This window comes from Perca fluviatilis, chromosome 13 (assembly GCF_010015445.1).
Source record: "Perca fluviatilis chromosome 13, GENO_Pfluv_1.0, whole genome shotgun sequence".
NCBI classification, from domain to species: domain Eukaryota; kingdom Metazoa; phylum Chordata; class Actinopteri; order Perciformes; family Percidae; genus Perca; species Perca fluviatilis.
The window spans coordinates 25,483,273-25,509,670 of NC_053124.1; the positions used below are offsets into that span (position 1 = coordinate 25,483,273).

At 39.8% G+C, this 26,398-nt stretch overlaps 2 protein-coding genes across 5 annotated transcripts; one reads left to right on the top strand and one right to left on the bottom strand.

The window, feature by feature from the left end:
* Positions 1-40: 40 nt before the first annotated feature.
* On the bottom strand, positions 41-5,606 carry olah (oleoyl-ACP hydrolase). Of its 2 annotated transcripts, XM_039820412.1 has the most exons (8): positions 5,588-5,606; positions 3,246-3,315; positions 2,930-3,060; positions 2,542-2,680; positions 2,315-2,414; positions 959-1,128; positions 765-847; positions 41-325 (listed from the first exon to the last, which is right to left on the bottom strand). In XM_039820412.1, the coding sequence occupies exons 2-8, from the start codon at positions 3,266-3,268 to the stop codon at positions 183-185; spliced, it is 789 nt and encodes a 262-aa protein (XP_039676346.1). In that variant the 5' UTR covers positions 3,269-3,315; positions 5,588-5,606; the 3' UTR covers positions 41-182. The 2 variants fall into 2 exon arrangements, with proteins under 2 accessions (XP_039676346.1, XP_039676347.1); XM_039820413.1 differs by lacking the exon at positions 5,588-5,606 and having other exon boundaries at positions 2,542-2,659; positions 3,246-3,394.
* ago3b (argonaute RISC catalytic component 3b) lies at positions 4,636-22,055 on the top strand. Of its 3 annotated transcripts, none has more exons than XM_039820409.1 (20): positions 4,636-4,792; positions 4,967-5,244; positions 8,967-9,150; positions 9,327-9,447; positions 9,723-9,931; positions 10,570-10,706; positions 11,844-11,978; positions 12,267-12,354; positions 12,448-12,595; positions 13,060-13,179; positions 13,275-13,418; positions 14,126-14,292; positions 14,736-14,920; positions 15,138-15,297; positions 16,838-16,928; positions 18,819-19,013; positions 19,211-19,345; positions 19,981-20,082; positions 20,708-20,907; positions 21,867-22,055. In XM_039820409.1, exons 2-20 carry the CDS (start codon positions 5,226-5,228, stop codon positions 21,973-21,975), a joined length of 2,649 nt encoding a protein of 882 aa, XP_039676343.1. In that variant the 5' UTR covers positions 4,636-4,792; positions 4,967-5,225; the 3' UTR covers positions 21,976-22,055. The 3 variants fall into 3 exon arrangements, with proteins under 3 accessions (XP_039676343.1, XP_039676345.1, XP_039676344.1); XM_039820411.1 differs by having other exon boundaries at positions 14,159-14,292; positions 19,211-19,344; positions 19,980-20,082; XM_039820410.1 differs by having other exon boundaries at positions 13,275-13,397; positions 19,211-19,344; positions 19,980-20,082.
* The last annotated feature ends 4,343 nt before the right edge of the window (positions 22,056-26,398 follow it).

A 26,398-nucleotide genomic window follows, 5' to 3' on the forward strand; every position in this document is an offset into this window, starting at 1 on the left:
TGTTAGTTGCAGCTATAATATTGATACATCAAAAGTCAAATTGTGTTAAATGACTCTTTATTATCCACCACACACAGATTTGTCACAATTTTTCACACTTCTGAAATTACTTCCAGAATGAATTTCAATCACAATGAATTAGTAAAAAAAAACATTTTTAGATACAATATAAAGTGATTTCATTATAAATAGTCCATTTCTGATGTTTCCACCTGCTTTGTGACGTAGTCTAATATAATCTTTTCATTTCCAGACTCCTTCAGATAAAAATGGGATCCGTCGAGCATCCTGACGGTGAAATCACCTGATGTGATGCTTTTCCAAGCTGTTGATAAAATACATAAATACAATTATTTACATATGAACATGGAGACCACTTAAACTGAGTCAGTCAGCATACACAGAGAACACAAACAGTCCTGTACTATCATAACACGTTTTTTTATGAAAATCTACAGACACCGCCTATTGTCTGATATGTAGTTTGGAGCAATATTAGCTTTTTCTGATGCTTTGTTTTCTCACAGCAGGCTAGTGCTAATAAAGATGGGGACTTGTACATGTGTTTGTAGGCATTTGTGTTTGGCACTAAATCAGTAATATTTCAATTAATATGCAGAACACCAAAACAAGCTGCCAGATGTAAAGTAAAATGCATTTGCTGGGACCAAATTTTTTTTGGGACCATTGATTTCTGATTTTGAGCATCCAGAAACTGACATACAGGGTGATAACGCATTGCTGCAGGACATGAGAGGCCTGACCTGGTAAGTCATGAGGAATGTCATCCTTTCCATCAAAACACGTGACTGCGCAGGAGAGAAACGGAATGTCTGGCTCGTTACACCTGCAGGAAAGTCACTTTCAGTCAACTTCAGTCACTACAAACATTTCACTCTGAATCCCAAATTATTTAAAATTAAGGGTAAATACAGATTAAATTAAGTTGTCAGCCCACCTGTAGTTTTCCACAATGTGCAGGTCGGCCTTCAGGGCAGGAAGGAAGAGCTTCAGCACTTCAGGGTTCGCCAGCAACTCAGGAGGAGTTCCTCCAATCGAAATCAACCACTTGAGAAAATCATCATCAGATAAATCGCTTCTCTTTGGGGCTTGGATACGCGTCTCTGACTAAAAGACAAAACACAACATATTAATGGTATATTATCAACACCAGGTGTACACAGTTGTATATCAAGAAGAAACCAGATGTTTTGGTCTGTAGACCTACATCAGGTTAGAATTGTATCCAATTCCTTCTGAATAAATAGAAAATCTGCACACTGTTCTTCCTTCTCAATTGACAGTTTTTTTTGGTCATATGTGTAACAGCCACCTGTCATTAAAGACTTTATCGTGTCTGAGAACATTTTTGACAATGTTCCTCTATATATTATCAGAGCTATTGAAAGATGACATTGTTAAATTCACTTGCGACCCTGAACAGGATAAATGGTTTGGAAAACCGATGGATTGATGTTGGAATATGATGTTGTGTGATGGATTACATTTATTGATTTTTTTTTCTTCAGGCAGTATTGTTCTGAAGGTAATACAACTGGACTGATTTATTTACCTCACTAAAATAATTATTTAAAGCTATAGTGCGTAGTTTCTGTCTACCCCCATGAGGAATGCTAAGTAATGACAACAAAACTGTACGCATTTGCTAGTAACCAAGGAGGACATGGAGGATTAAAAAAACATGATGGACTCTTCAGAAGAGGTCATTATCTTAACTCAAGTTTCTGCGTGCAAAAGTTGCCGGACAACACCAGTTTCTGAACATAGCCATACCGAGAAATACAGAGAGAGTTGTGTGGAGCTGATAGTCTTAATTAGCTTTGTATCAACTCATTTGGCAATGGCTTGAATGTAACAACGTTCATTAATTTAAAAAAGTTACGCACTAAAACTTTATATCAGGCAAATTGGCAGCATCACAATGCAGGTTTAGTTATTTTAATGAATTTTCAGAGCATTATCAGGAAATCAAGTTAAAAAATAATTTTGAACCATAGCAAATTTAAAGATGAAAGCCTTGAAAATTAAAATACTACAGGGCTTGTGGCTAAGATTAGATACTGTGTAGGTTAATAACAAGCCATCATTGTTATAATGCCACTATCTGCAGTTATAATCAGTTATAATAGGTAAGAATCAGTTACACAGGTCTACCTGGGGGACAAACTTGTCTACAGGCTTTCAAATATAAACGGAAATCTGGACATTTTACACTTAATCAACAGAGTTGGCAGAGACTTGGATACATATATTGATACCGCCACATACAGTGAAATGTAATAAATAAACTCACATAAGGTGCAGAGGCACCAGACAGGAAGATATGAACGGGTTCGAGGTTGTGCAGTCTCTTCAGAGCATCTGCCACGGCGAAACTGGTGAAGGCACCAAAACTAAAGACAGATAAAGATAGTGCAAACGTTAATAAAAAAATAAGTTGTAGGTGGTGGAATAGAAAAAGCAGGGCAGGTTGTCATGACAGATATGATGTTATTTATAAAGCCTTTATTGTTATCATACCTGTGTCCGAACAGAGCAAACGGCTTCTCTTTCAGCAATGGTAACAACACACTTATAACCTCGTCCACAACCTGCTGCATGTTCTGAAAGAACGGCTCTTTGGCTCGACTCTCTCTGCCTGGAAGTTTGACAGCAAACACTGAAAGTGACAGACAAAAAAACCCAAACATTTCAAGTAGGAATATAATCCCATTGTAACATGTCTGGACTTTGTTTTCACAGTACAAGGACATCATTTTTAAGTTCAAGTTCCCATAATTCCTTTTCAGCTCATTTTTTAGATAAAGGACATTAGCAATATTTAAAACATCTGATCATAAATTGTGAATTTAGAACAAACACTAAAGATAAACAGTGCAAAGTGCAGCGCTTATAGATGGCATGTTACCTTCTATGGAGCTGCTGAGGACGTTTCCCCAGCGTGCATAGTGGATGGACCCTCCACCTGCCCAGGGGAAGCATATCAGCCTGGCCACAGCATCTGGGCTCTTCTTAAAACAGCTGATCACCTTTTCCATTCTAATTTAACACAAGAGCAAAGATCCAATAATCATTCACTTCTGCTGGGACTGCAGTTTATGCTCCTAATTCTGTTGAACAAGAGGAAACACATGTAATACTGTTGCTCCATCAACATAACAATCCACCCTAAAGCAAAGTTGATTTAAACAGTTAGGGGCAATTAAAAGACTGTTAATTCACACCTGTTAGTTGCTGGCAGCTCCATCAACTTCTCCCAGGAAAACACTGCTATCCTTACATAGACAGTATATGCTGAAAAGTAACATTTCCTGGTTATTTTCTTCTATGGTTTCTCTATGGAACTGGGGTAAAAATGATATCCATGGATTTTGGAGACATCTACAGTATGGAGTGTGTATGTCTAGAATACCGTAATTGTGTGTACGCGACCATGTCAATTTTTGTTACCTCGATGGAAAGGACAGGATAGAAAAAACACCTTAAATACAAGCAATTATTTCAAAACATGACGTAAATAGTTGAGAAAAAAGTTTCTAGGAAGTGACGCTATTTTCTACAGTTGGTATTTCCGACGGATTTCCCTCGGTGGTGGAGGAGGAGGAGGAGGAGGAGGAGGAGGAGGAGGGAGCAACAGCTTCGTCAAGTTAGACAAAATTACACAGAGCAATACCGGAAATCTGATGATCTTCCCTGTGGGAGGGATAACATTGCCGTGTATAGCCTATGCAGCAATAAAAATCACTTATGTTGAGGTAGCAACATATCAGCAGTGTAAAAATACTAAATTTCAAGAAAAAAATTCTGCATTCAAAACTGTACTCAAGTAAAGGCCTTAAGAAGCAGGTAATAATCGGGAAAGTAGGCTACTTACAGAAGCCCATCAAAAGTCAATATAATTGTCACACTGGCCCTTCGACAGAATTGTATATCATTTTGTACATTATTTTATTCTGCCGTTGTAAGTAGTATTTTAATGGTGTATTTCGTCAAGGCGGAAACTTTGACAGTCACAACTTTGACTGATTAACCAATGAGTAATTTAATATATGCAGTGGTTCCTAATCTGAGGGGTCGAGAGTATACTGAATTGGAAAGCAGAAACAAAAGATATATTTCTGCTGTACAAAATAGTGTTTACTTGTCTGATAGTTCTAATATAATGTAAGCTTTTGCTTTATTTTTTATTTTTATTTTTTTGCTTAAGGCTTAACATAGTCAAATAAGAAGGAAAATCAGTCTTTGATTGAACTGACTAACACCCAGTAACATATGCAACATGTGAGGGGTTGCAAGTCAACACAGATTAATTTTAATAGTACAGAAAAGTAATTAATATTTTACAAGATGATCACACCTATGTTAAATGTTAATCTGAAAAGCAGCAAGTAGTTATAGATGTCAAATAAAACTAAAATATTTGAGTAAATGTACGTTCCACCACTGATTGTGTGTGTGTGTGTGTGTGTGTATGTGTGTGTGTGTGTGTGTGTGTAGAACAGATGCTAAAACATCTGCCTTGCAACATTTATGTTTTGTTATTCATGCTTTTATCATGAATGAGTATCCCGGAAGTCTTGATTTTCTATTCTCGCAAACTTTACATTTGTGAGCCAGAGGGCGGTGTAAAGTGCAGATTTCAGACCGGTTACTTGCCGATACCGAGGAGGACGCCGGGGCAGAAAAGCCCTCATATATCTGTTTGGTAAAGAAGAAGAACACCGGATTGTCAGGTTAACCAACCGGGAGGACTAATTCAGCCACTGACCGGGTAAATATTCATAACAGTCTGGTGTGTCGAGTTGCTAGTTGTCGTCGGCTAAAGCTAACTATCGCCGTTAGCTTACCCACCGCTGCTAACGACTATCAGTGAAATGTATCCAACTCCGTGTTCAAACTGTCACAAACATTTCCGACACTGAACATAACGTTGTTTTTCTTTCAGATACAACAGAAATAACTTCAAAGGACGAACGCTGGGACATTTTGTACAACTTTGAGTTGTCAGTTGCGGTAAGGAAGGTCGGGGGAGAAGACTCCAGTCGAGGGGACCCCGAAGCGGCCCGGTTCCAAATCAGCGACCGCGGAGCAGAGAGTCGCGTAGCCGGGGAGCGGCGTACAGTCGGCGGACCTATAGTCAAGTTTTAATCTGCGCAGGAGAAGTAATCACTGGGTGCCGGGTCATCCGGACAGAGACCTCATGAATGGAAATCGGAACAACAGGTGGGATTCCTCTACTAACCGCCATGCTTAATTTGGTGTTCAGGTGCTGCACATGAGTTATTTGCAGACAGTGTGCAGTGCTAGACACAAGTTAGACACCCATGATTGAGCATTTGGGGGCTGCAAGTTGATCTAAGTCGTTAATAATAAGTTGTCAGGCTATCATGGGCACTGGTGCAAAAGCAGCTCAGCTTGAAAACGTAATTCAAATTCCCATCGCCAGCCCCAACAGGCATAGCTAATATACTGGGTTGATTGGTCCTCTGCGGTGTTTTACCGGTCATTTTTGCGCCTCGGTATATGTCTTTGTGCATATGTGTATGCGCCAAACCAGTCTGGTTACTTGTATTGTCAACGTCATTCTTTGCCGGCTGTCAAATGCAGGTGGTGATCCCGTCAGGTGTGCGTGAAGCCTGTGTGTGTGAGAGGCTGGCTCACATTTGTGTGTGTGTGTGTGTGTGTGTGTGTGTGTGTGTGTGTGTGTGTGTGTGTGTGTGTGTGTTGTGTGTGTGTGTGTGTGTGTGTGTGTGTGTGTGTGTGTGTGTGTGTGTGTGTGTGTGTGTGTGTGTGTGTGTGTGTGTGTGTGTGTGTGTGTGTGTGCGCGCGCGCGTGCCTTTCACACCAGCTGCTGCCATAGTTACCCAAGTTATTGAATAATTTTCAGTTAACCGCTGTCTCTGTTAATTACAAATCAATTGAGCATGGCAGGACATAGTCATTTTACTTGCCAACGGGCACAAATTGTGAGTCACAGCATGTATATTATTGATGTTGTTGGGCCCAGTGGTGGACTGGGAAGGGGGAAAAAGAGCCAAACTGGTTCACTGAAACTGACCCATTTATTCTCTACCCACTTTTCATCTAATGAGGAGAACAAAGCTTCATCAGAAAGTAACATATATTTAGGGAAAAAAAAGAAACCAGTCAGACTTTGATTAATAGGCTCATTTATATTTAGTTGAAACATAACAGATTTATCAACATATGCCTGTACTGGATATTTTTGAAAGTAGGGTCGCAACTAAGTTATTTTCAGTATCATTTGTCAGTTGTGTTTTCAATTATTTTGATTAGTATAATAAATGTTAAAACCAGTAAAACATCCCATCACAATGTCTTAAGCGGATGCCATTAAATAGCTTGTTTCTGACCAAGGGTCCAAACCCCCAAAATATTAAATGAATGATGATATAAAGAGCAAATCCTCACTTTTGAGAAGCTGATGGAACCAGTGAATGTTTGGTAATTCTGGTAGATAAGTGACTTAAAAGAGAAATCGATTGTCATAATTGTTGTTGATTAATTTTCTGTCAATTGACTAATCATTAATCGACCAATTGTTTCTGCTCCAATTGAAAATTCTGTACTTTACTCCTAATTTCCTCTCTGATTCATGTGTTCAACTCCCAATGTGGAGCTTTTCCTCTCTAACAGGCACATTGAGGGCAGCTTAATGTTCCTTGATTAGTATGACTTGCAGCTGACCCACCAGGGAAACTTTTTATGTTGCTTCTACATAGGGCTGGGCAATATATCGATATTATATTGATATCGTGATATGAGACTAAATATCGTCATAGATTTTGGATATCGTAATATCGTAAATTGCTTAAGTGTTGTCTTTTCCTGGTTTTAAAGGCTGCATTATAGTAAAGTGATGTCATTTTCAGACTGTTCTAGCTCTTCTATTATTTTTACCTTTTACCCACGTAGTCATTATATCTACATTACTGAAGATTATTTATCTAAAATTTCAGAAGAAGCAAGAAATTTTGTTAAGCACCAATTGTCAACCCTATAATATCGCCACAATATCGACATTGAGGTATTAGGACAAGAATATCGTGATATCTGATTTTCTCCATATTGCCCAGCCCTACTTCTATAGGTCAATCTTCCTCTTGTTGAGGCTGAAATGATAAATTATAGGACACTGTGTGAGCACGATGGTAATGGGGTGTTAGAGCAATCTTCCTAGTTAATGAATTGAGGGGTTAAAAAAAAGCTTCATCTTTATAGCGGTGTTGTTTCTTAAAAGTCTGCTCAGATTTTTCTTCAAATTCATCTTGCAAACATCCCTCAACCATGTTTTGTGTTAACAAAACTCTGGGGTTGTTCTTTCATCATTTGTTTGTTTGTGTGTTATTTCACCTTTTTGAAAGTTGTAATTTTAAATCTACCGTGTCCCTGTGTAAAAAGCCACTTAATGTTCTTATGTATGTTTTTAGATCTCTCAAGTTCCCGGACAGTAACTAAAGATCTAAAACATTTTTGTTACAACTTCACATACAGTTAGTCTGGTTTAGGGCTGCAACAAACAAATATGTGTTTGACTAATTGATTAATCATTTGGTCTTTACGATGTCGGAAAGAAATCTAAGGTCGAATTCCTTTAGTCACTTTTTGATTTGCCATTCTTTAGTTTTAGACCTCACAGGGTCTTTATCAGGGCAGAAATAGTAAAAACATTGATTACACCTGGTGCTTAAAATAGGTTATACGCAGGAGATAAGCATCACATAATAAAGTAATCAATAAATACAGAAAACTGCAATCGCAATGACATCACAATAAAGTAAATCAAATATTTCAAATAGTTTTTGTCACCGGACCTCCACAATGAATGAGACTGATGTGTGTGCACCTGTTTTTCCTCTTCTTGTCAGCATACCTTTAGTTGCCATGGAGAAACTGTAGTAACATGGGTGCCATTGCCATGGGAACGGCACAGGGGAGGAAGCGACCTGGGGACGTATGAGCAGAAAGTGCAGTCTTTTACTGAATGGTACCTCGTCAGGGCAGGTTCAGGGTCAGCCCTCGATCCTGACAGGAGCTGAAACTGTTTAATATTTTCCACCCACAGCTGCTCTGTCGTACTTATTTCATGGCTACATTCATCATTGCTTTTTTTTAGCCGTACACTTTTTTTTTTTTCTCTTATTACAAACAAAGCGCAGCTCTTGCTATTTTAACAGCGCGGTGTACAGACCTTATGTCACATAGTTCATTGTGTGTATGTGTGTGCATCCTCTGAGTCACATTTATGGAAATTGCGTGGTTGTTTTTTTTTTTTTTTTTTTTTCACTGAGTACTTTCCAGTTTGGCATTTCTGAAAATTGGTGTCAGATTGGCGTGGTGTGTCACCCGCCTACTTCATCATGTTTGGCAAAGGCCATGTCAGTCAGGAGAAGTCTGTGACCACTGAGCTGGTCTTTATTCCAAATGTCATCTAACTCTGTAACCTTTTTATACGGTCATCATCAGATTGATGTGGGAAATACAGTCTTGGCCTGCTTGTTTCAGTGTTGTCAGTTTGACATGAGGCAATTTAACGTCCCTGAACATCTTTTAATCTCAGCACCCACTGTCTGCTCTTTCCTCCTTATAATAACCACTTCCTTCCTCTCCGAGCTTGTTTTGAAAGGGGAGATAACATTCATGATCACTGGTCCAGGTTCTGTTTTAGCTGTTTTGGGACACAGATGGTCCAGAATTGATATAAATGTTGATTGTAGATAAGGTTTGTGTCAGTGAACAGTATAGACCAACATTAACATAATTATTTTATATATTATTATACTTTTGAATTGTCAATATAGATATTGTAATATACAAGAATATTCAAATTATTTTTACAATTTTTTTTTTTCCCCCATGTATCTTGAAAGCCAAAGATTGATGTAAACAATTTTACTTATTTATTTTTGGTATGTGTTGTTTAGGAGACGATGGAGCATCCGCTGAAGCCCAAGCTTTATTTGCGTTGCCAAGGCGACCTGGCTTTGGCACCCTTGGGAAGCCCATTAAGCTTCTGGCCAACTGCTTCCAAGTGGATATACCCAAGATCGACGTCTATCTGTATGAGGTGGACATCAAGCCTGATAAATGCCCTCGCCGGGTCAACAGGTGACAGAAAAGAGCTGTTCTTTATAAACTGTAGACCAGTTTGACTGTAAAATCGACGAGAGGGCGAGCTAATACTTCTTAAAAATACAAATAACAACACTTAGCTACGTCAGCTTAGATTCATACTGTACGTTGGTTGTATGGTTGATATGTATTTTCCCTGGTGGTCTTTTCAGGGAGGTGGTGGACTCCATGGTTCAGCATTTCAAGGTGACCATCTTTGGCGACTGTCTGCCAGTTTACGATGGGAAGAGAAGCCTCTACACTGCTACCCCGCTTCCTGTCGCCACCGGTGGGGTAAGACTCGACACTAAAGTTTGGATGCTGGTGTGTTCTGTTGTATGGGCCAACAAAAAAATCACAGTTTAGCTCGAGAAAGAATGTCAAGATCACAGGTTTTGTGTGAATGGCTGCTCAAGTCAGCTTTTCTTGTCTTCTTATCAATGAGACTCCCTGAAAATAGGCTCACACCTAAAAACAGCATTATACCAAAGTTAAAGTAATATTTGGAGGCTTTTAAAAACAAAAAAGTTTGATCAGTAAGCCACAATAAATCTTGTTTTCCTCTTCAGGTCGATCTGGATGTCACCCTGCCAGGTGACGGTGGGAAGGACCGCCCATTTAAAGTTACCATTAAGTTTGTGTCATTGGTCAGCTGGCACATGCTCCACGAAGTCTTGACGGGACGCGGTGTGGCCGAGCCGGTGAACCTGGAAAAACCCATCAGCACCAACCCTGTTCACGCCGTGGACGTCGTTCTTCGACACCTGCCCTCCATGAAGTGAGTTTTCTCCCTTGACCATCTGCAAATAAGCTACATGTTTGGGATAATCACTATTTTTATTATTATTTTTTATTTTATTTTAAGTTTGATAAAGTATTATAACTTGACCAAAACACTTCAAGTCATGACATGTTACAGTTTCAGTATCAATGCCAGGAAGATGAAGATACAAGTTTGATCTAAACGGCACTGAATTAAGCATGAGAGATTTCTTCTGGTCATGAAATGTGATCCAAAGATAGTTGTATCCTGGAGCTACTGTATAGCTCCCATAATTTATTATGCAGTATTTCAACCACAAAGTTGTCACGTATTGTAACAGATGCAATTTGATGGAAACGTGTATGCACCCTACAATACCACAGGTAGATATATAGTTTCAGTACGTTTGGTGGCCCACGTGGGATTTGAATAGAACATGGACATATGGATTAAAAGCATCTTTTTATGTAATTACTTCAGTATATGCCATTAGGTAAATACATTCACCAAAATAGCTTTTAGTAACATGAGGTAACATTATGCTGCACCCAGTGAACCACACAGGAAATACATCTAAAATCCCACGGAGAGTTTTATTTTCGTGCGCTACTAACCTTTGTGTCACCTTTTGTGAACCTCTCTGTCCTCATCAGGTACACGCCTGTCGGACGATCCTTCTTCTCCTCGCCAGAGGGCTACGACCACCCGCTTGGTGGAGGTAGAGAGGTTTGGTTTGGCTTCCATCAGTCGGTACGGCCAGCCATGTGGAAAATGATGCTCAACATTGATGGTGAGTAAGCACTGTGGAACCTGGGAACAGGGAATAGTTTGACATTTTGGGAAATACAGTCTCATTCACTTTCTTGCTGAGAATTAAATGAGAAAATCAATGTGCAGTAAACACAAGGCTATAATCAGAATCTGCTTAGCTTAGCATAAAGACTGGAAACGGGGAAACAGCTAGCCTCACTCTGTCCATAGGATTCAAAATCCATCTACCAGCACCTTTTTAAAATTCAATAATTAACTCGTTAGATATTGTTTTTCTTTAAGGATTAAAAACATCACTTTGGGGTTTTACATGGGGTAGGGGTGCAAGATGTATCGACTCAATATCGTTATCGCAATATATCGAAAGTGTCGCAATAAGTATGCAATATTTTGTTTATTTTGTGGAGCGCTGCGTCCCGTCCGTTGGCTGTGTGGCTTAGTTGTGTTTGATTTTTGGGCCCGCTTGAAACACTATAATGATCATCATTTCAATGGCCAGTTACCGTGCCACTTGCACATGCTAGAACATGTCAGCGCACGGGGGCCACTACGTGACAAACCCTATGGAGCGTACCTCTTGTGTGTGCATATTTCGACAGAGTGACAGTGTAAGTGAAGAAATTGATAGAGACAACAAAACGGAAGGAATCAGACAAGCGAAAGAAAGTTGTGTCCTGTTCTCTTTATTTATTTATTTTATACTGTCCAACCAGTAAAAACATGTCCTGTTCTGTAGACATGGTCGTTATTTATTTATTCATGTTGGACCAGTCAAATATGACCGTCAGTTGAAATAAACCTAGTGTTGTACGAAAACTTGTTTTATTTTTTATGACTCTATTTTGATGCGTTTTCCCGTAACTTTTGTAATTTTACATATGTTTAAAAATATCTAAATTAATATCTATATGGCAATATTCATAATCGATATCGCAATATCACATTTTGTCAATATCGTGCAACCTTAACATGGGGTTATGAGCTGGCCTACTATACTAGTCATCACCACCCTCTGGACAGAGTCAAGCTAGCTGTTTCCCCGTTTCCAGTCTTTATGCAAAAGAGCGTGTGTGCTTCATGGCTTTGAATAAACCCTCATCCACCTCTAGCTGAGCTATTGCCATAGTGATTTTGATCTCGTCCTGTATCTTTTCAGTGTCAGCCACAGCTTTTTATAAAGCCCAGCCAGTCATCCAGTTCATGTGTGAGGTCCTGGACATTCACAACATTGACGAGCAGCCCCGCCCTCTCACTGACTCCCACAGGGTTAAGTTCACCAAAGAGATCAAAGGTATGTCACCAAGGAAAGGCAGCGCATGTTGTCACTATGCTGCAGTACGAGGCCTTACCCTGCACGGCTTTGTGTGTAGTTGAAACTACTTCCGCTTTCTGATGTTGGTAGACTATTCATTGTTAGATGCTTTGTATGTTTTGAAAGTTTATTTAATGCATAAAGGTGGTACAGATGAAAGCTGAACCTCGGACAAGTAGGCTTTTAGGCCTATTCAGTTGTTCCACTCTATGAAAAAAAGCTTTAGTCACTTAAAAGTTGCTGAAGCTTATTCCACCATCTTTACAGGTCTTAAAGTGGAAGTGACCCACTGTGGAACCATGCGTAGGAAGTACAGAGTCTGCAATGTAACCCGACGCCCTGCCAGCCTCCAGACGTACGTTTCTACATTGCACCCCAGTTGCTGTTAACTCACAATCAAAGCTTGGCTCACATGAACACGACATTCTTGTTGCCTTAAAATCCACAGATTTCCGTTGCAGCTTGAGAGCGGTCAGACAGTTGAACGTACAGTGGCGCAATACTTCAGAGAGAAGTACAGCCTGCAGCTGAAGTACCCCCACCTGCCTTGTCTGCAGGTGGGCCAGGAACAGAAACACACCTACCTGCCCCTGGAGGTAAGGACCGATGGTGACTGTATGATTCCACTGCCAAATGCTAGTAACATTTGTATTTGGGAGTTAAATCAGTAAAAAAAAATACCAGTCTGTTTCAGACAGTCAAAGCTCATTTCTTCTTTTACTCATGAACCAGGAATATCAAAATACAATCAGTACCATAAATAATAAATCTCATTTTAATATCCAACACACTGCTCAATGATGTTGGGCCTCAGAATGTGTAAACTTTAGCCTGGTTCCAGACCTCTAAATTGCAGCCCACATCTCAGATTTGTTGAGATCATTTATGACCTACAGTGACAGAAAAATGTAAACGTTAATAAGTTTACTGCTCCAAACCCTACTGCAGCTGCCGTGTCAACAGTAAATGGATAAATCGACCCAAGAAGTCGGCTAACATGAACACAGAGTCAGGCTGGGTTAAGAGATGGATTATCCTAAACTTCTGTTTTTCTATTTAGGTGTGCAACATTGTACCTGGACAGCGCTGCATTAAAAAGCTAACAGACAACCAGACGTCGACCATGATCAAAGCAACAGCCCGCTCTGCACCAGACAGACAGGAGGAGATCAGCAGGCTGGTGAGTATCCTGTGGACGAGAGATAAAACGCCACAAAGCTTGCTCTTTTTGTGCCTTTTTCCTGTTGAATAAAAAATAATGTTCTTTCCTCTCAGGTGAGGAGTGCAAATTACGAGGCCGACCCGTTCGTCCAGGAGTTTCAGTTCCGCGTGCGAGATGAGATGGCTCAGGTGACGGGTCGCGTCCTGCCGGCCCCCATGCTGCAATATGGCGGCAGGGTGAGCTCTGAACCATTTATGGTACCTTCCCTTTAAATCACGCTTCATTTGCTTGTCTGTTTTTCAAAATGTCTCTGTGTGTGTCTTTGAGACAGCAGGGCTTCCTCCAGCTTGTCTAGAAAACTGAAATTGGAATAATAATAATAATAACAATAATACGGACTCTTGACATTTGATGGTTTGGAATTTCAGCCCCAAAACCAAAAACTCTGATATTGTGATACTTTAGTAGTGATCAGTGACATGTATCGTGAAACTCTTTCATCAGTTTGATCAACATTTTAAATAAGCCAAACCCTGTGATAACAATCTATTGTTATTTTTTTCTCCCATTTGATGTGCCCACACTGTAAACCACAATTCTTTCTGTTTGCATCTTTTCTCTTCTTTTTGTCCGTAAACTTCTACTTTTAGAATTTGCTGCTGTTTTATACTCTAATACGCATGCATGATGACATCAGGTCTCTGTTTTGCATGTCTGCCATAAACATTTTTTTGTTCTGCAATACACGCTTAATCCACGAGTCAATCAGAAGCAACCACAGACAAAATTTAAAAAAATAATTTGTCTCTAATGCCATGATCAGCCAATCAATCACTGTCATCCTATCAAATAAGCTGTAGGCTTTGATCTTGAGATCCCACTGGCTGCCTGAATCATTTGTATCTTTTAAATCCATGCATTGTCTATGTCCCTTTTGTACTGTATGTGTTTGTGTGACTGCCAGTCCCAGCAGATCAACCCTGCACTGTCCTTGCAGAACCGCACGGTGGCCACGCCCAGCCACGGGGTGTGGGACATGAGGGGGAAGCAGTTTCACACGGGAGTGGAGATCAAGATGTGGGCCATCGCCTGCTTTGCCACCCAGAGGCAGTGCAGAGAAGAGATCCTTAAGTGAGTTCACAAAAGTAAATGTTATTGCTAGTTTAGTTTAGTTAGAGTGGTAAAACTTTAAGAATGATTAAAGGTTAAGATAATACACACATTTGTATGTGAAACAAAAAAGGCTCTGGAAGCTATGAAGAAAATCTCACATTTAAAGAAACCAGTCAAATGTATTTAAATAAATAGAAAACAAGGTCTTTATTTTAAAGATTCAAGAGTTTAACATTAGATTTATTTAGAGTAATTATACTAGGGTATTTCAGTTTCAGAAAATCTTTTTTTTTTTTCTTAGAATAAAAGAAATGCTGTTTGAACACCGATTAGTTACTCTTCACGGGACGAGTAGAATTGCAGATTTTCCATCCATAGATCACAGTAAACCCATGTTCTGCTGGCAGTTACATTAAAACAAGTCTTTGTGTATGGTAATTTTCTTTTTTCTTCGTGCTCAGGAGCTTCACTGACCAGCTGCGTAAAATCTCAAAGGATGCTGGGATGCCAATCCAAGGCCAGCCGTGTTTCTGTAAATACGCCCAGGGAGCCGACAGCGTGGAGCCCATGTTCAGACACCTGAAGAACACCTACGCTGGGCTGCAGCTCATCATCGTAATCCTGCCTGGGAAAACGCCTGTCTATGGTACAAACATAACTGTTTCTAAAACAACCGTAACAAAAAAACAAAAGAAAGAAGTCATTCATGGAAAGGTTGGTGCTAAACCTCTGGCCTCTAGACTTCTGCTAGACAAACATAAAGTAGCCTCACTTCATTCATATTAAGTCTGGGAGGCATTTAACTACATACAGTAAACGGTGATTGCAGAGTTAAAGGAATATCCAATCTCTCTTACCCACAGCTGAGGTTAAGCGGGTGGGTGACACCCTCCTTGGCATGGCCACTCAGTGTGTGCAGGTGAAGAACGTAGTGAAGACGTCCCCCCAGACCCTCTCAAATCTCTGCCTCAAGATCAACGTCAAGCTGGGAGGAATCAACAACATCCTGGTTCCACATCAACGGTAAAATGAACACAGCAAATGGAGCTTTTTAACGGCTCTGGTTCCGGGAAGCGTTTTCCCCCCATTCAACTGTTTCATTGACGTTTCAAAAATTGGCTTATATAAAGAGTTTCAAGCCTGAAACCAAGCCAACCAGCTACTAGATGAATTGTGAATAGAAAACATTTGATTCGGCGCAAAAAGACATCTTGAAAAAGGCAAAGGTACAAGACTGTGTAGAGAAACTATCATAGACTTGAATGTTAGAAGCTCGATCTGGCTGTTCTCGGTTTCTCGGGATACGGTAAATGTTTCCATGGTAACAGCGAGTTGGACCAATCAGAGATGTCGCTGTTACACTTAGGATTGTGGGTAGTGGAGTTTTTCTCCATAAGATCGCGAATAAAACATGTTTTTCTACATGTTGGATTTCATACGGACCTCTGGCTTTTTACAGGAACAGAAACTTTAGTTACACAACCTCGTAGCTTGTGGTCAGTCTGCCTTGGATGGTTTAGACCAGAGGTCTTCAACAGGGGGTCCGGGGCCCCGGAGCCCCTATGGGGTCCTCAGACTTACTGCAGGGGGGCCTCCAAATTGTTAATTATTTTGAAAGTTTATTTTTTTTACAAAAATGAAAATGTCTTAACATGAATCCAACATATTAGCAAATATAAATCAGCCTATTTGTGAAAAAAACATTGATAGGATTACTGGCAACAAGGTATTATGCACTATAAAGGTATGTATAAAGGCTTTAGGCCACCCTATACATTATTGTAGGCTCAATGTAATATGCAACTTAATTTTATATAATATGTAGTAGGGGTCCTGCTCCATCTCACTCTTAGTTAAGGGGTCCTTGGCTTAAAGTTTTCTAATTTTAAAATGTAATTAGTAGATCGCAGTTATTTACCCACTAATATGAAATTACCAAATTACATAAAAATACTTAAATATTGTAAGTTGTATATTAAATAACTTTGTGGTTTTTTGGTAAATGTAATACGAATAACAATATTTTTATTAATATTTTTAAAGTAAGTCGTAGTATAACTAGCAGGAACAATATAATTGAGGTAAGTTTGAATTACCTTATTTAAATTAATATATTTGTGATGGTTTGTAGTTATATACAAAGAAAAAGTTTATTTATAAGTTATCTTAATACGTTTTTTCATAACCTTTGTACTACGAACGTTTATATTTCTAAATGAGGATGGGTATTAATATTTGAGTAAACTAGGTGTCGCATCACTTTAAAAATGTTGAACTCTGGTTTAGACATTATGGCTGATAATCAAAATCCTTAGGGAGTAAATCAATGGGATGTTTACACTGTTGAGTGCTATAAAGACCTTCTGGGTTCTTGCTGCTGGGGCTTATCAGTCTTCTTTATTAGCATTTAAATATATTTTTGTCACCCAGTCACATTAACATCATTTCTTTTCTTGGCTTACTCTGTGATCTCTTTGCCTGTGCCTGCCATCTGTTGGCTGTCTAAAAGACAACATGACCGATTGATCGTGAGATAATTTTGAGCCTCTTGTTGTCCATCCAGACCCTCTGTGTTCCAGCAGCCTGTCATCTTCCTCGGGGCTGATGTCACTCATCCTCCAGCAGGAGATGGGAAAAAGCCATCTATTGCAGCGGTGAGACTTCACTTTACATTTTTGGCCAACAATTTTGTATTTTCACTTCACTTACAAAACTCATATCAGTCAAATTTTACTCTCCCCTAAATCATTTCAATAATTGGTTATTTTGACCCTTAGAACTATTGTTAATGCAGTACGAAAGCTGCATCTCTAAAAGCCTGGCTGTAGCCTTTTCCCCCTGCTGTGTATAATTTTAGGGCCTAATTTGAGTGTTTATACCGTGTTACAACTGTAATTTAGTTTTGTTGTTGTTGTATTACTTACATACTTTGGTGGAAAGCACATAATACAGTGCCTTGCGAAAGTATTCGGCCCCCTTGAACGTTTCGACCTTTTGCCACATTTCAGGCCTCAAACATAAAGATATAAAACTGTAATTTTTTGTGAAGAATCAACAACAAGTGGGTCCCAATTATGAAGTGGAACGAAATTCATTGGCTATTTCAAACTTTTTTAACAAATAAAAAACTGAAAAAGTAGTGCAGAAATTATTCAGCCCCTTTACTTTCAGTGCAGCAAACTCTCCAGAAGTTCAGTGAGGATCTCTGAATGATCCAATGTTGACTTAAATGACTAATGATGATAAACAGAATCCACCTGTGTGTAATCAAGTCTCCTGATAAATCGCCTGCTCTGTGATAGTCTCAGAGGTCCGTGTAAAGCGCAGAGAGCATCATGAAGAACAAGGAACACACCAGGCAGGTCCGGAGATACTGTTGTGGGAGAAGTTTAAAGCCGATTTGATACAAAAGATTTCCCAAGCTTTAAACATCCCAAGGAGCACTGTGCAAGCGATAATATTGAAATGGAAGGAGTATCAGACCACTACAAATCCAAGACCCGCCGTCCCTCTAAACTTTCAGCTCATACAATGAGAAGACTGATCAGAGATGCAGCCAAGAGGCCCATGATCACTCTGGATGAACTGCAGAGATCTACAGCTGAGGTGGGAGACTCTGTCCATAGGACAACAATCAGTCGTATACTGCACAAATCTGGCCTTTATGGAAGAGTGGCAAGAAGAAAGCCATTTCTTAAAGATATCCATAAAAGTGTCGTTTAAAGTTTGCCAAAGCCACCTGGGAGACACACCAAACATGTGGAAGAAGGTGCTGTGGTCAGATGAAACCAAAATCGAACTTTTGGCAACAATGCAAAACGTTATGTTTGGCGTAAAAGCAACACAGCTCATCACCCTGAACACACCATCCCCACTGTCAAACATGGTGGTGGCAGCATCATGGTTTGGGCCTGCTTTTCTTCAGCAGGGACAGGGAAGATGGTTAAAATTGATGGGAAGATGGATGAAGCCAATACAGGACCATTCTGGGAAAACTGTGGGTTGCGGACTGAAGATTTGTCTTCCAACAAGAAATGTCAAAATAAAGAAAATCTACAATGGATGGTTCACAAATAAACATATCAGGTGTTGAATGGCCAAGTCAAAGCACCTGATCAATCGTTGTGGGAACTGAAACTGCTGTTCACAAACGCTCCATCCAACCTCACTGAGCTCGAGCTGTTTTGCAAGGAGGAATGGCAAAATGTCGTCTCGTGTGCAAAACTGATAGAGACATACCCCAAGCGACTTACAGCTGTAATCGCAGCAAAAGGTGGCTTACAAAGTATTAACTTAAGGGCTGAATAATTTTGCACCCAATATTTCAGTTTTTTTTGTTTAAAAGGTTTGATATCAATAAATTTCGTTCCACTTCATGATTGTGTCCCTTGTTGTTGATTCTTCACAAAAAATTACAGTTTTATATCTTTATGTTTGAGGCCTGAAATGTGGCAAAAGGTCGAAAAGTTCAAGGGGGCCGAATACTTTCGCAAGGCACTGTAATTGCGTTTCTGATCCATTTGACTGATGTTGTGCCTCTACAGGTGGTGGGCAGCATGGACGCCCACCCCAGCAGGTACTGTGCTACGGTGCGGGTCCAGAGGCCCAGACAGGAGGTCATCCAGGACTTAGCCTCCATGGTGCGAGAGCTCTTGATCCAGTTCTACAAATCGACCCGCTACAAGCCAACCAGGATAATCTTCTACAGGGACGGAGTGTCAGAGGGACAGTTCAGACAAGTATATATATATATATATATATATACTTTTCTGTTTTATTTTCCTTTTTATAGAATGAGCACAGGATCTTAAGTTCTTGACAAGTTGCAGGTTGTCTTAATATTAGTAAAGTTATTCTGCTATGTAATAGATAGTCTAAATCTTACTCTTCAATCTGCCTCTGCATCAACTTCACAAAAACACTGTTTTTTGTGCAGGTGCTGTACTACGAGCTGCTGGCCATCAGGGAGGCCTGCATCAGTCTAGAGAAGGAATACCAGCCGGGAATTACTTACATTGTAGTACAGAAACGCCATCACACGCGTCTCTTCTGTGCAGATCGCAACGAGCGGTGAGTAACAAAATGGAGTGACAATACCAGTGGTACTCTTAATTATTTTTAAAGATTATTTTTTAGGCCTTTATTGACAGGACAGCTGAAGAAATGAGAGGGGGGAATGACATGCAGCAAAGGGCCGCAGGTCGGAGTTGAACCCTGGCCTGCTGCGTCGAGGAGTAACTCTCTCTCTCTCTCTCTCTCTTTGTCTTATATATATATATATATATATATATATATATATATATATATATATATATATATATATATATATATATATATATATATATATATATATATATATATATATATATATATATATACATATATACATACATACATACATACATACATACATACATAAAACACACACACACACAACAACACACACACACACACACACACACACACACACACACACACTAACTGAGCTATCCTGGCGCCCTACCAGTGGTACTCTGAGAGTCTTGTAATCAGTATGGCTGCCTACTCACTTGATTTGGTTAATTGGGGTATAAGGTTATCTACCAATAGGGGAAAAATGGAGATTAAAGAAGGATTTGGTATCAGGGTCACTGCTAAGGCCTATGAAGGGGATTTTTCAGGCAGTTTGAACTTCTCTTAAATCAATTTTGTTAAATTATCTCGCAGGTTGGACGAAGTGGAAACATTCCTGCCGGCACCACGGTGGACACAGACATCACCCACCCCTACGAGTTTGACTTTTACCTCTGCAGTCACGCTGGAATCCAGGTAGGCTTCGTGGGTCGAACCCAGACTGTCAGGCAAAATCACTGGAAACCCTAAACTCACTGAAAAAACAACCAATAACATAGAGCACAATAGTTTTATAGTGATTTGATTCATTGCATGATGAAAATATCATTGCTCTTAAAAAATAACTAACTCTCAAGACAAAGACAAGTGCGATGATTTTTTAAATAGATTTTGGGCCTTAAGGGTGAAGACTAATAATTATGTTCTCACTTTTTGAGTTCGGGGCACAATAGCATGGTGCAATAACACAGGTATTCCTTCCTAAGTTTGCGTAATGCAAACTTAGGAAGGAATACCTGCACATACTGAAATTATGTTGATGCAGATTCAAGGCCTTTTTCAAGCTCTACTGAAAATGTCTTTAAACTGAGTGAACTGTTGTGCTTACTGTATGGTTTGCATACTTAGACCAACCAGGGAAAGAATTTCAAGGGATATTTTATCTTCCTCAACAACCGCACTTCGGCAGCAGTGGTTGGATGAACTTCTTTCCAGCAACCAGGACTCCCCGCTCCACCTGATTTTAGCCGCTCATTGTTTGTCCTCTCACTATGGAGCTGCCTTCTCTTGGGTGCAATTAATTCGGCTTCCCTCCCTCCAGGGTACGAGCCGGCCTTCCCACTACCACGTTCTGTGGGACGATAACTGTTTCACCGGCGACGAGTTCCAGCTCCTCACCTACCAGCTGTGCCACACCTACGTCCGCTGCACTCGCTCCGTCTCCATCCCAGCACCGGCTTACTACGCCCACCTGGTGGCCTTCCGTGCACGCTACCACCTGGTTGACAAAGAGCACGACAGGTGGGGGGAAAACACTTTACATTTTAAATTAGATTATTTAATGTCAGATAACAAAAACTAAGCTGGGTGAAAAAGAAACTAGAATAGCTAGTATAGTGCCATCTGGAAAATTCAATACAAATGTGTTGAGAACATTTCATTGTATAAAGTGTGAAGAGGTGAGCTCGCACAACCCTGAGCTACTGAGTTAGTCGCTAGGGAAGTTGAAATATGTTGTAATGACTTAAGAATATCAATTACTTTTATTTACTTTTTGTACCATGAAGTAGCTTTATAATACCTTTTTTTTTTTTTTTTTTTTATGTAGCAGGAATGTACTTGATACATTTTTTAAGTGGAATGAATTCACTTTTTAGTCAGTCCCTCCAGAAAAATGTGATTATGCGATCGCATAATTCAATGCATAATCAGCCAAAGTCCGCATGTTGATGCAGGGGCCGCATTTTTTTCAAATACGCCACACTTTAGCCGCATAAATTGCCGATTTCCGCGCAAAACATGCGGGGCTTGCATGATTTCATAATCCCCGCATTTTCGTTGCAAAAAAAGTCCCATATATCTCAGCAGAAAGTTGAAAAATGTTGCGTTTACTTCACACAAGAGCCCATTTTCCCCTGTTGCCATGGGAACGTTATGAAGTGACGTAATTATACGACGTGAACATCATCGAAAAGCAGGGTGTTGGGGGGGGGGATTTCTTTTTTTCTCTCTTTTTCATCAAACCACAGTTTTTGCAAGTTCATCGCATAAAATTGCATAAATATCCCGCATATTCCATCACATTTTTTAAGAAAACGTGGCGCATAATCAAGGATTTTTGCCCGCAATAATCACAAAAAAACCTTTTCTGGAAGGACTGTTGAGTGCAAATTACGTAATGGCAAAAATCTTGCCATTTAGTTAAATTTTTTTTTTTTACGTTACTTACAATGTTTCCCGCTATCATTTCCTCCTGACAGTGCGGAAGGCAGCCACGTCTCAGGGCAGAGTAACGGCAGGGACCCCCAGGCGCTGGCCAAGGCTGTTCAGATCCACCACGACACACTGACGACCATGTATTTCGCCTGAACGCTCCCCCTACATCCCTCCATCTTTCCCAGTCTTTTAGTGTCTGACTTCCATCAGCCGCCCTCATCACGCAGAGTGACGACCCACAACCCACCCACCCACCCCATGCTGGTGCAGCTTTGGTCACTGGAGCACTCGTAGATGACGGCTGCGACCGCAGGTGGCGTAAGGATGTAATAATAAGCCAGAGAGGAGTTACAGCCACATTATGCAATTTGAAACCAGCCAATTGTTTCTGTGCTACTGCCCACGCATCTCTCTCACCTCCTCTGCTGTACTTAAATCTCAATGGATTGTCTTCTTTTTAAAGCTTGCAAGTCTCATATTCGCCTCCCAGTTTTGACAGCTTATTTCGCTGTCTCCCCCCCCCCCTCCTTTATGTTTATAAGAATGGCGGAGCAGCAGGGAATACAAAAACTGATGATTTTTTTGGTGCATGGATGTAAGCAGAACCAGTGAGGACCTGACTTGCTCCGTAGCCTCACGTTGAGCCTAATGTTGCTGGTTTATATTGTAGTCGGTTTTACATGTTTGTTTGTGAGTTTTCAGCTTGTCTAGATACAATAGTGTATGTGTTATTTCTCTGTCAAACTAATGTGTGACTGCCATGGCAACATGTTATTTGAGTATGCTCTTAAAAAACAAAAGCTTCGCCTTTTTCTCCCCTCAAAACAGCAGGCTGCCTTAGCGGTTACTCTTCTGTCTCCCTTTAAAACCCAATGGTTCCTCACCGTCATTCAGCCAGACAGTAAGAAGCATATATCTGCACTCTGAACACAGACAATGAATGATATCTTAATCTTTATTTTTAGACAAAGCCACCTACAGCCATCAATGACGCATTGTGTATCGCTCGAAGCCTTACTGCGAGGCGAGGTGCATAAAGATGACTGTTAGAACACAATGCCATGGGTGCGAAATGGACAGTTTTAAACTTCTCTTACTTAGATCAGCTTGTGTTATACCAAACGTTTAATGTGTGTTTTATTCCTCTTGCTATTTATGAGTTGTTTTTCTTTTTAAGTTTAATTTCCATTCGGCAGTAGAGCAGAGCAGACCTTTCGTATCTTCTGACGACGACAAACCTTTTGACTTTTCCCAGTTTTTACACGAGAAACTGACCAATTTAGTTGTCAAGAACTCCTCCGGTGCAATAAGGTGAGAGAGAGCAGAGAGAGCCGGTTCAGTGCTGAATGTTTTCGATGAGTATTAGTGTGGTCAAATTGTTGATGAGTGAGTTTTGGCAAGTGACATTGACCCTTGGATTCAGGAATGCACGGTATTTGGCAAGTAGGACTGCTGCTGCAGGCGTGAGGATCAGCTGTGAGGTCTAACGGTGTTTGGAGATGGTTAACGAAGTGCCTGATTTGGTTGGAGGGTGAACTGTTGGTTGGATGGAAGGTTTTTAATCGCATGTAGGTTTGGGTGCCTCTGGTAATACATTTAATGAAATGCTTTAGGAATCCCAGCGTACTGTAAAAACACTGCACTGCCCGGCACCAGAGGCTGAGAGGCTGGACTGTTGATGTCAATGCATGCCGCAAGTTTGTGTGCTATTATTAATACTTCCATATCGACAAAACAGGCTTTGTTTTCTTGTGATCACAAAATATTCTGTGATCAGAGTTGGAAAGCGCGTTTGTGGAAATCGTTCAAATGTTTCATCACCGCACAAAAACGCCAAGCTTACAATGGTTATAAAATACGGAAAACGGTTTTCTCCCATTATGATGATCTTAAGAAAAAGTTGTTCTTATCAGTAAAGGAAATGCACATAATCATATTTACCCAAGCTCTAGTTTTTGTATGAAGTTTTTATTCAATATTCTTGGCCTTTTTAAGTTCTCGACTTTTTCACTTGCCGCCCACATCTCTGATTTGTTCAAATAGACGCAATGAAGAGAAACAAAATGGCAATTTATTTGGGCAACATTTCTTGTTGTTTTGATAAAAATGCATAACAAAATATTCTCAAGGTCACAACCTTGTTTTTCTCATCACTAAAGAATAATCACGATAAAATCTTATTTCATGATCTAAACACGCACTCGGTGACCATTTTATTAATGTACACCTGTACAATTGTGCTATATCATCCAATACATTTGTTCTGCCATAAGTCTACTTTTATGATGCCCATAATTTACGTTTTTTTACTTGACACTGTCTCAGAGGTGTTAGGTACATTATGTAATGGAATATTGAGGATATAGGTTATGATTGTGTGGAAGAAACACCTTTGAATGTAATGCAGTACAACACTGACATCACTAACTATGACCTCAGTAATAAACATAACACAAGAACATTTAATTTACACATTTCTGATGTCAACAAAAACTGAACAATTATAAACTTTTTAAAGACAGATAGCAGAGCTGTTGTCTTATATTGTATTGTACAGATGTACATAATTAAATCACCACAAAGTTTCAAGTATAATTTTTCCGGCATTGTTTAAAAAAAAAAAAAAAAAAGATTTCTTTTATGATAATTCGTTATTATGTCATGATCTCAACAAACAAAGCTTGTTACATTAAGATCACAAAGAGGGCAACAAAAATCTAAATAATCCCACTCGTTGCTCTGGCCTTCAGTACGATGCACTTATAGATGGGAGTTTGTGAGCAGGTGTTTCTTCCAGTCAGTGACGGTCTACTGCCAGTCAAAGACTTCATATTCACATCTCCGAGTCACTCTTCATCACCTGCAGTAGCTTTGTCGCATTCGTTTTCAGAGGAAGTCTGGGGCTGGGTGTCTCTAGACCTGGTTTCAGTACTTCAACAATGTTCTCATTTCCCACAGCCCAACAAGATGCATCAGATGTCTTGTTTTGACCGACCAACAGTCTAAAACTCCAAAGATAAACCGTTTACTATCATATATATGACATAGAAAAACATGAATTTATCAGAATGTTTGGCATTTTTTGCTTGAAAAATTACTAAACCGATAAATCGATGATCAAAATGGTTGCAGATTGTTTTTCTGTTCGATTTATTGTCTGATCATTGCAGCTCTAGATTTTTTTTTTTTAGCTTTCATTATTACTTTCAGTCATTATGCAGTAAGGAACAGATGTTGTGCTACATTTGGACACACTGGTGACTTATCCATCCCAAGTAATATATAAAAGGACATGTACTAGCTAGAATCCAAGATTATGAAGTTTGTCGATATTTTTGTATGCCTTTTAATTGGTCATTGATGCCAGAATTTCTTCTTTCTTATTTAGTTTTTTAATGCCCAGCTGTTGAGGGTGGTCTGTCATGGCCTTGCAGTATAGTTAATACAGACGAAGCCTTCAGGTTTCATCACTTGGACCAAACCAACGTGCCTGGTCGGGGGGAAGGGAGGGGTGAGGGTGCAGGACTTGGAGGGGCCTTACAGCATGGAGCTGATGTGCTCTGTACTGCTAACTGTGCTAGCCACATGTCACCAGAACCAAACTTAAGCTGCTATAAGAAAACACGTGTATTTAATAAATCATCAGATACATATAGGCTATATATTATTACAGAGAGATTAAGAGGATAATGGTATTTTGCTGCACTTAAACAGATGCATGTGTTTATGGTTAAACGGACGTGATTCTTGTTTGAAGTCGCCTAAAACATTTTAATTCTAAGAATATCAGAACAGTTTGTCCCCCTCTGTGTGTGTTTGTCACGTTTGAAGCAGTTTCTTAATGTCAGACATTACCAGCATTTGATTTTACTTGAAGAAAATTAGTTGTGGGCATGTTTAACATTGTTGGCTAGTGTTCTGCTTGTTTTTGAAAGTCTACATGGAGCCTTATTCCCCTTTTACCGCCACATACAGTAAATCAACCTCTAGAGCGTGTTGGCAGGGCTTTGTGTGCTACAGTCCTGTACATCAGATGCCTTTTTTGTCCTCAAAAAATAAAAGCATTTTAAGTATGAATTGAGATATTTATATGTAGAGATATTAATGTGATGCACACACCACTTATTTTTTCTAACAAAGTCCTATTTGAAACAGAAGCTGTATCGAAATATGGCGTTTAATAATCGTAGTGGTCTGTGATCATTTTTCCAAATTTGATAATGCAATAGGTTTACTTGTGTGAAAAGCGAAACTGATGTGTTAGCTGTGTCCACCTGCTTTGTGGAGACTGTTGGGGGTTGTTTTTGTCACGTAAGTGATCAGATGAACCATCAACCCTCCTCTGCAAAGACGACCTGTGAAGACCTCCCTCTGCTGTTATTTTATCATCTCAAAAGCTCATCAAAGAAGTGAACTTTGAATTTGATCATGTTTGAGACATTTGTCAATGCACGTGCTGCAAACTATATTCATTAAGGGAGGAGGGTTGAGAGTTCATCCTTGGACCGATTCTGTCCGTTAACAGACTGTGCCTTGCTTGATGGTGCTGAAAAAACAACCAGTAAATCAAAGAAAT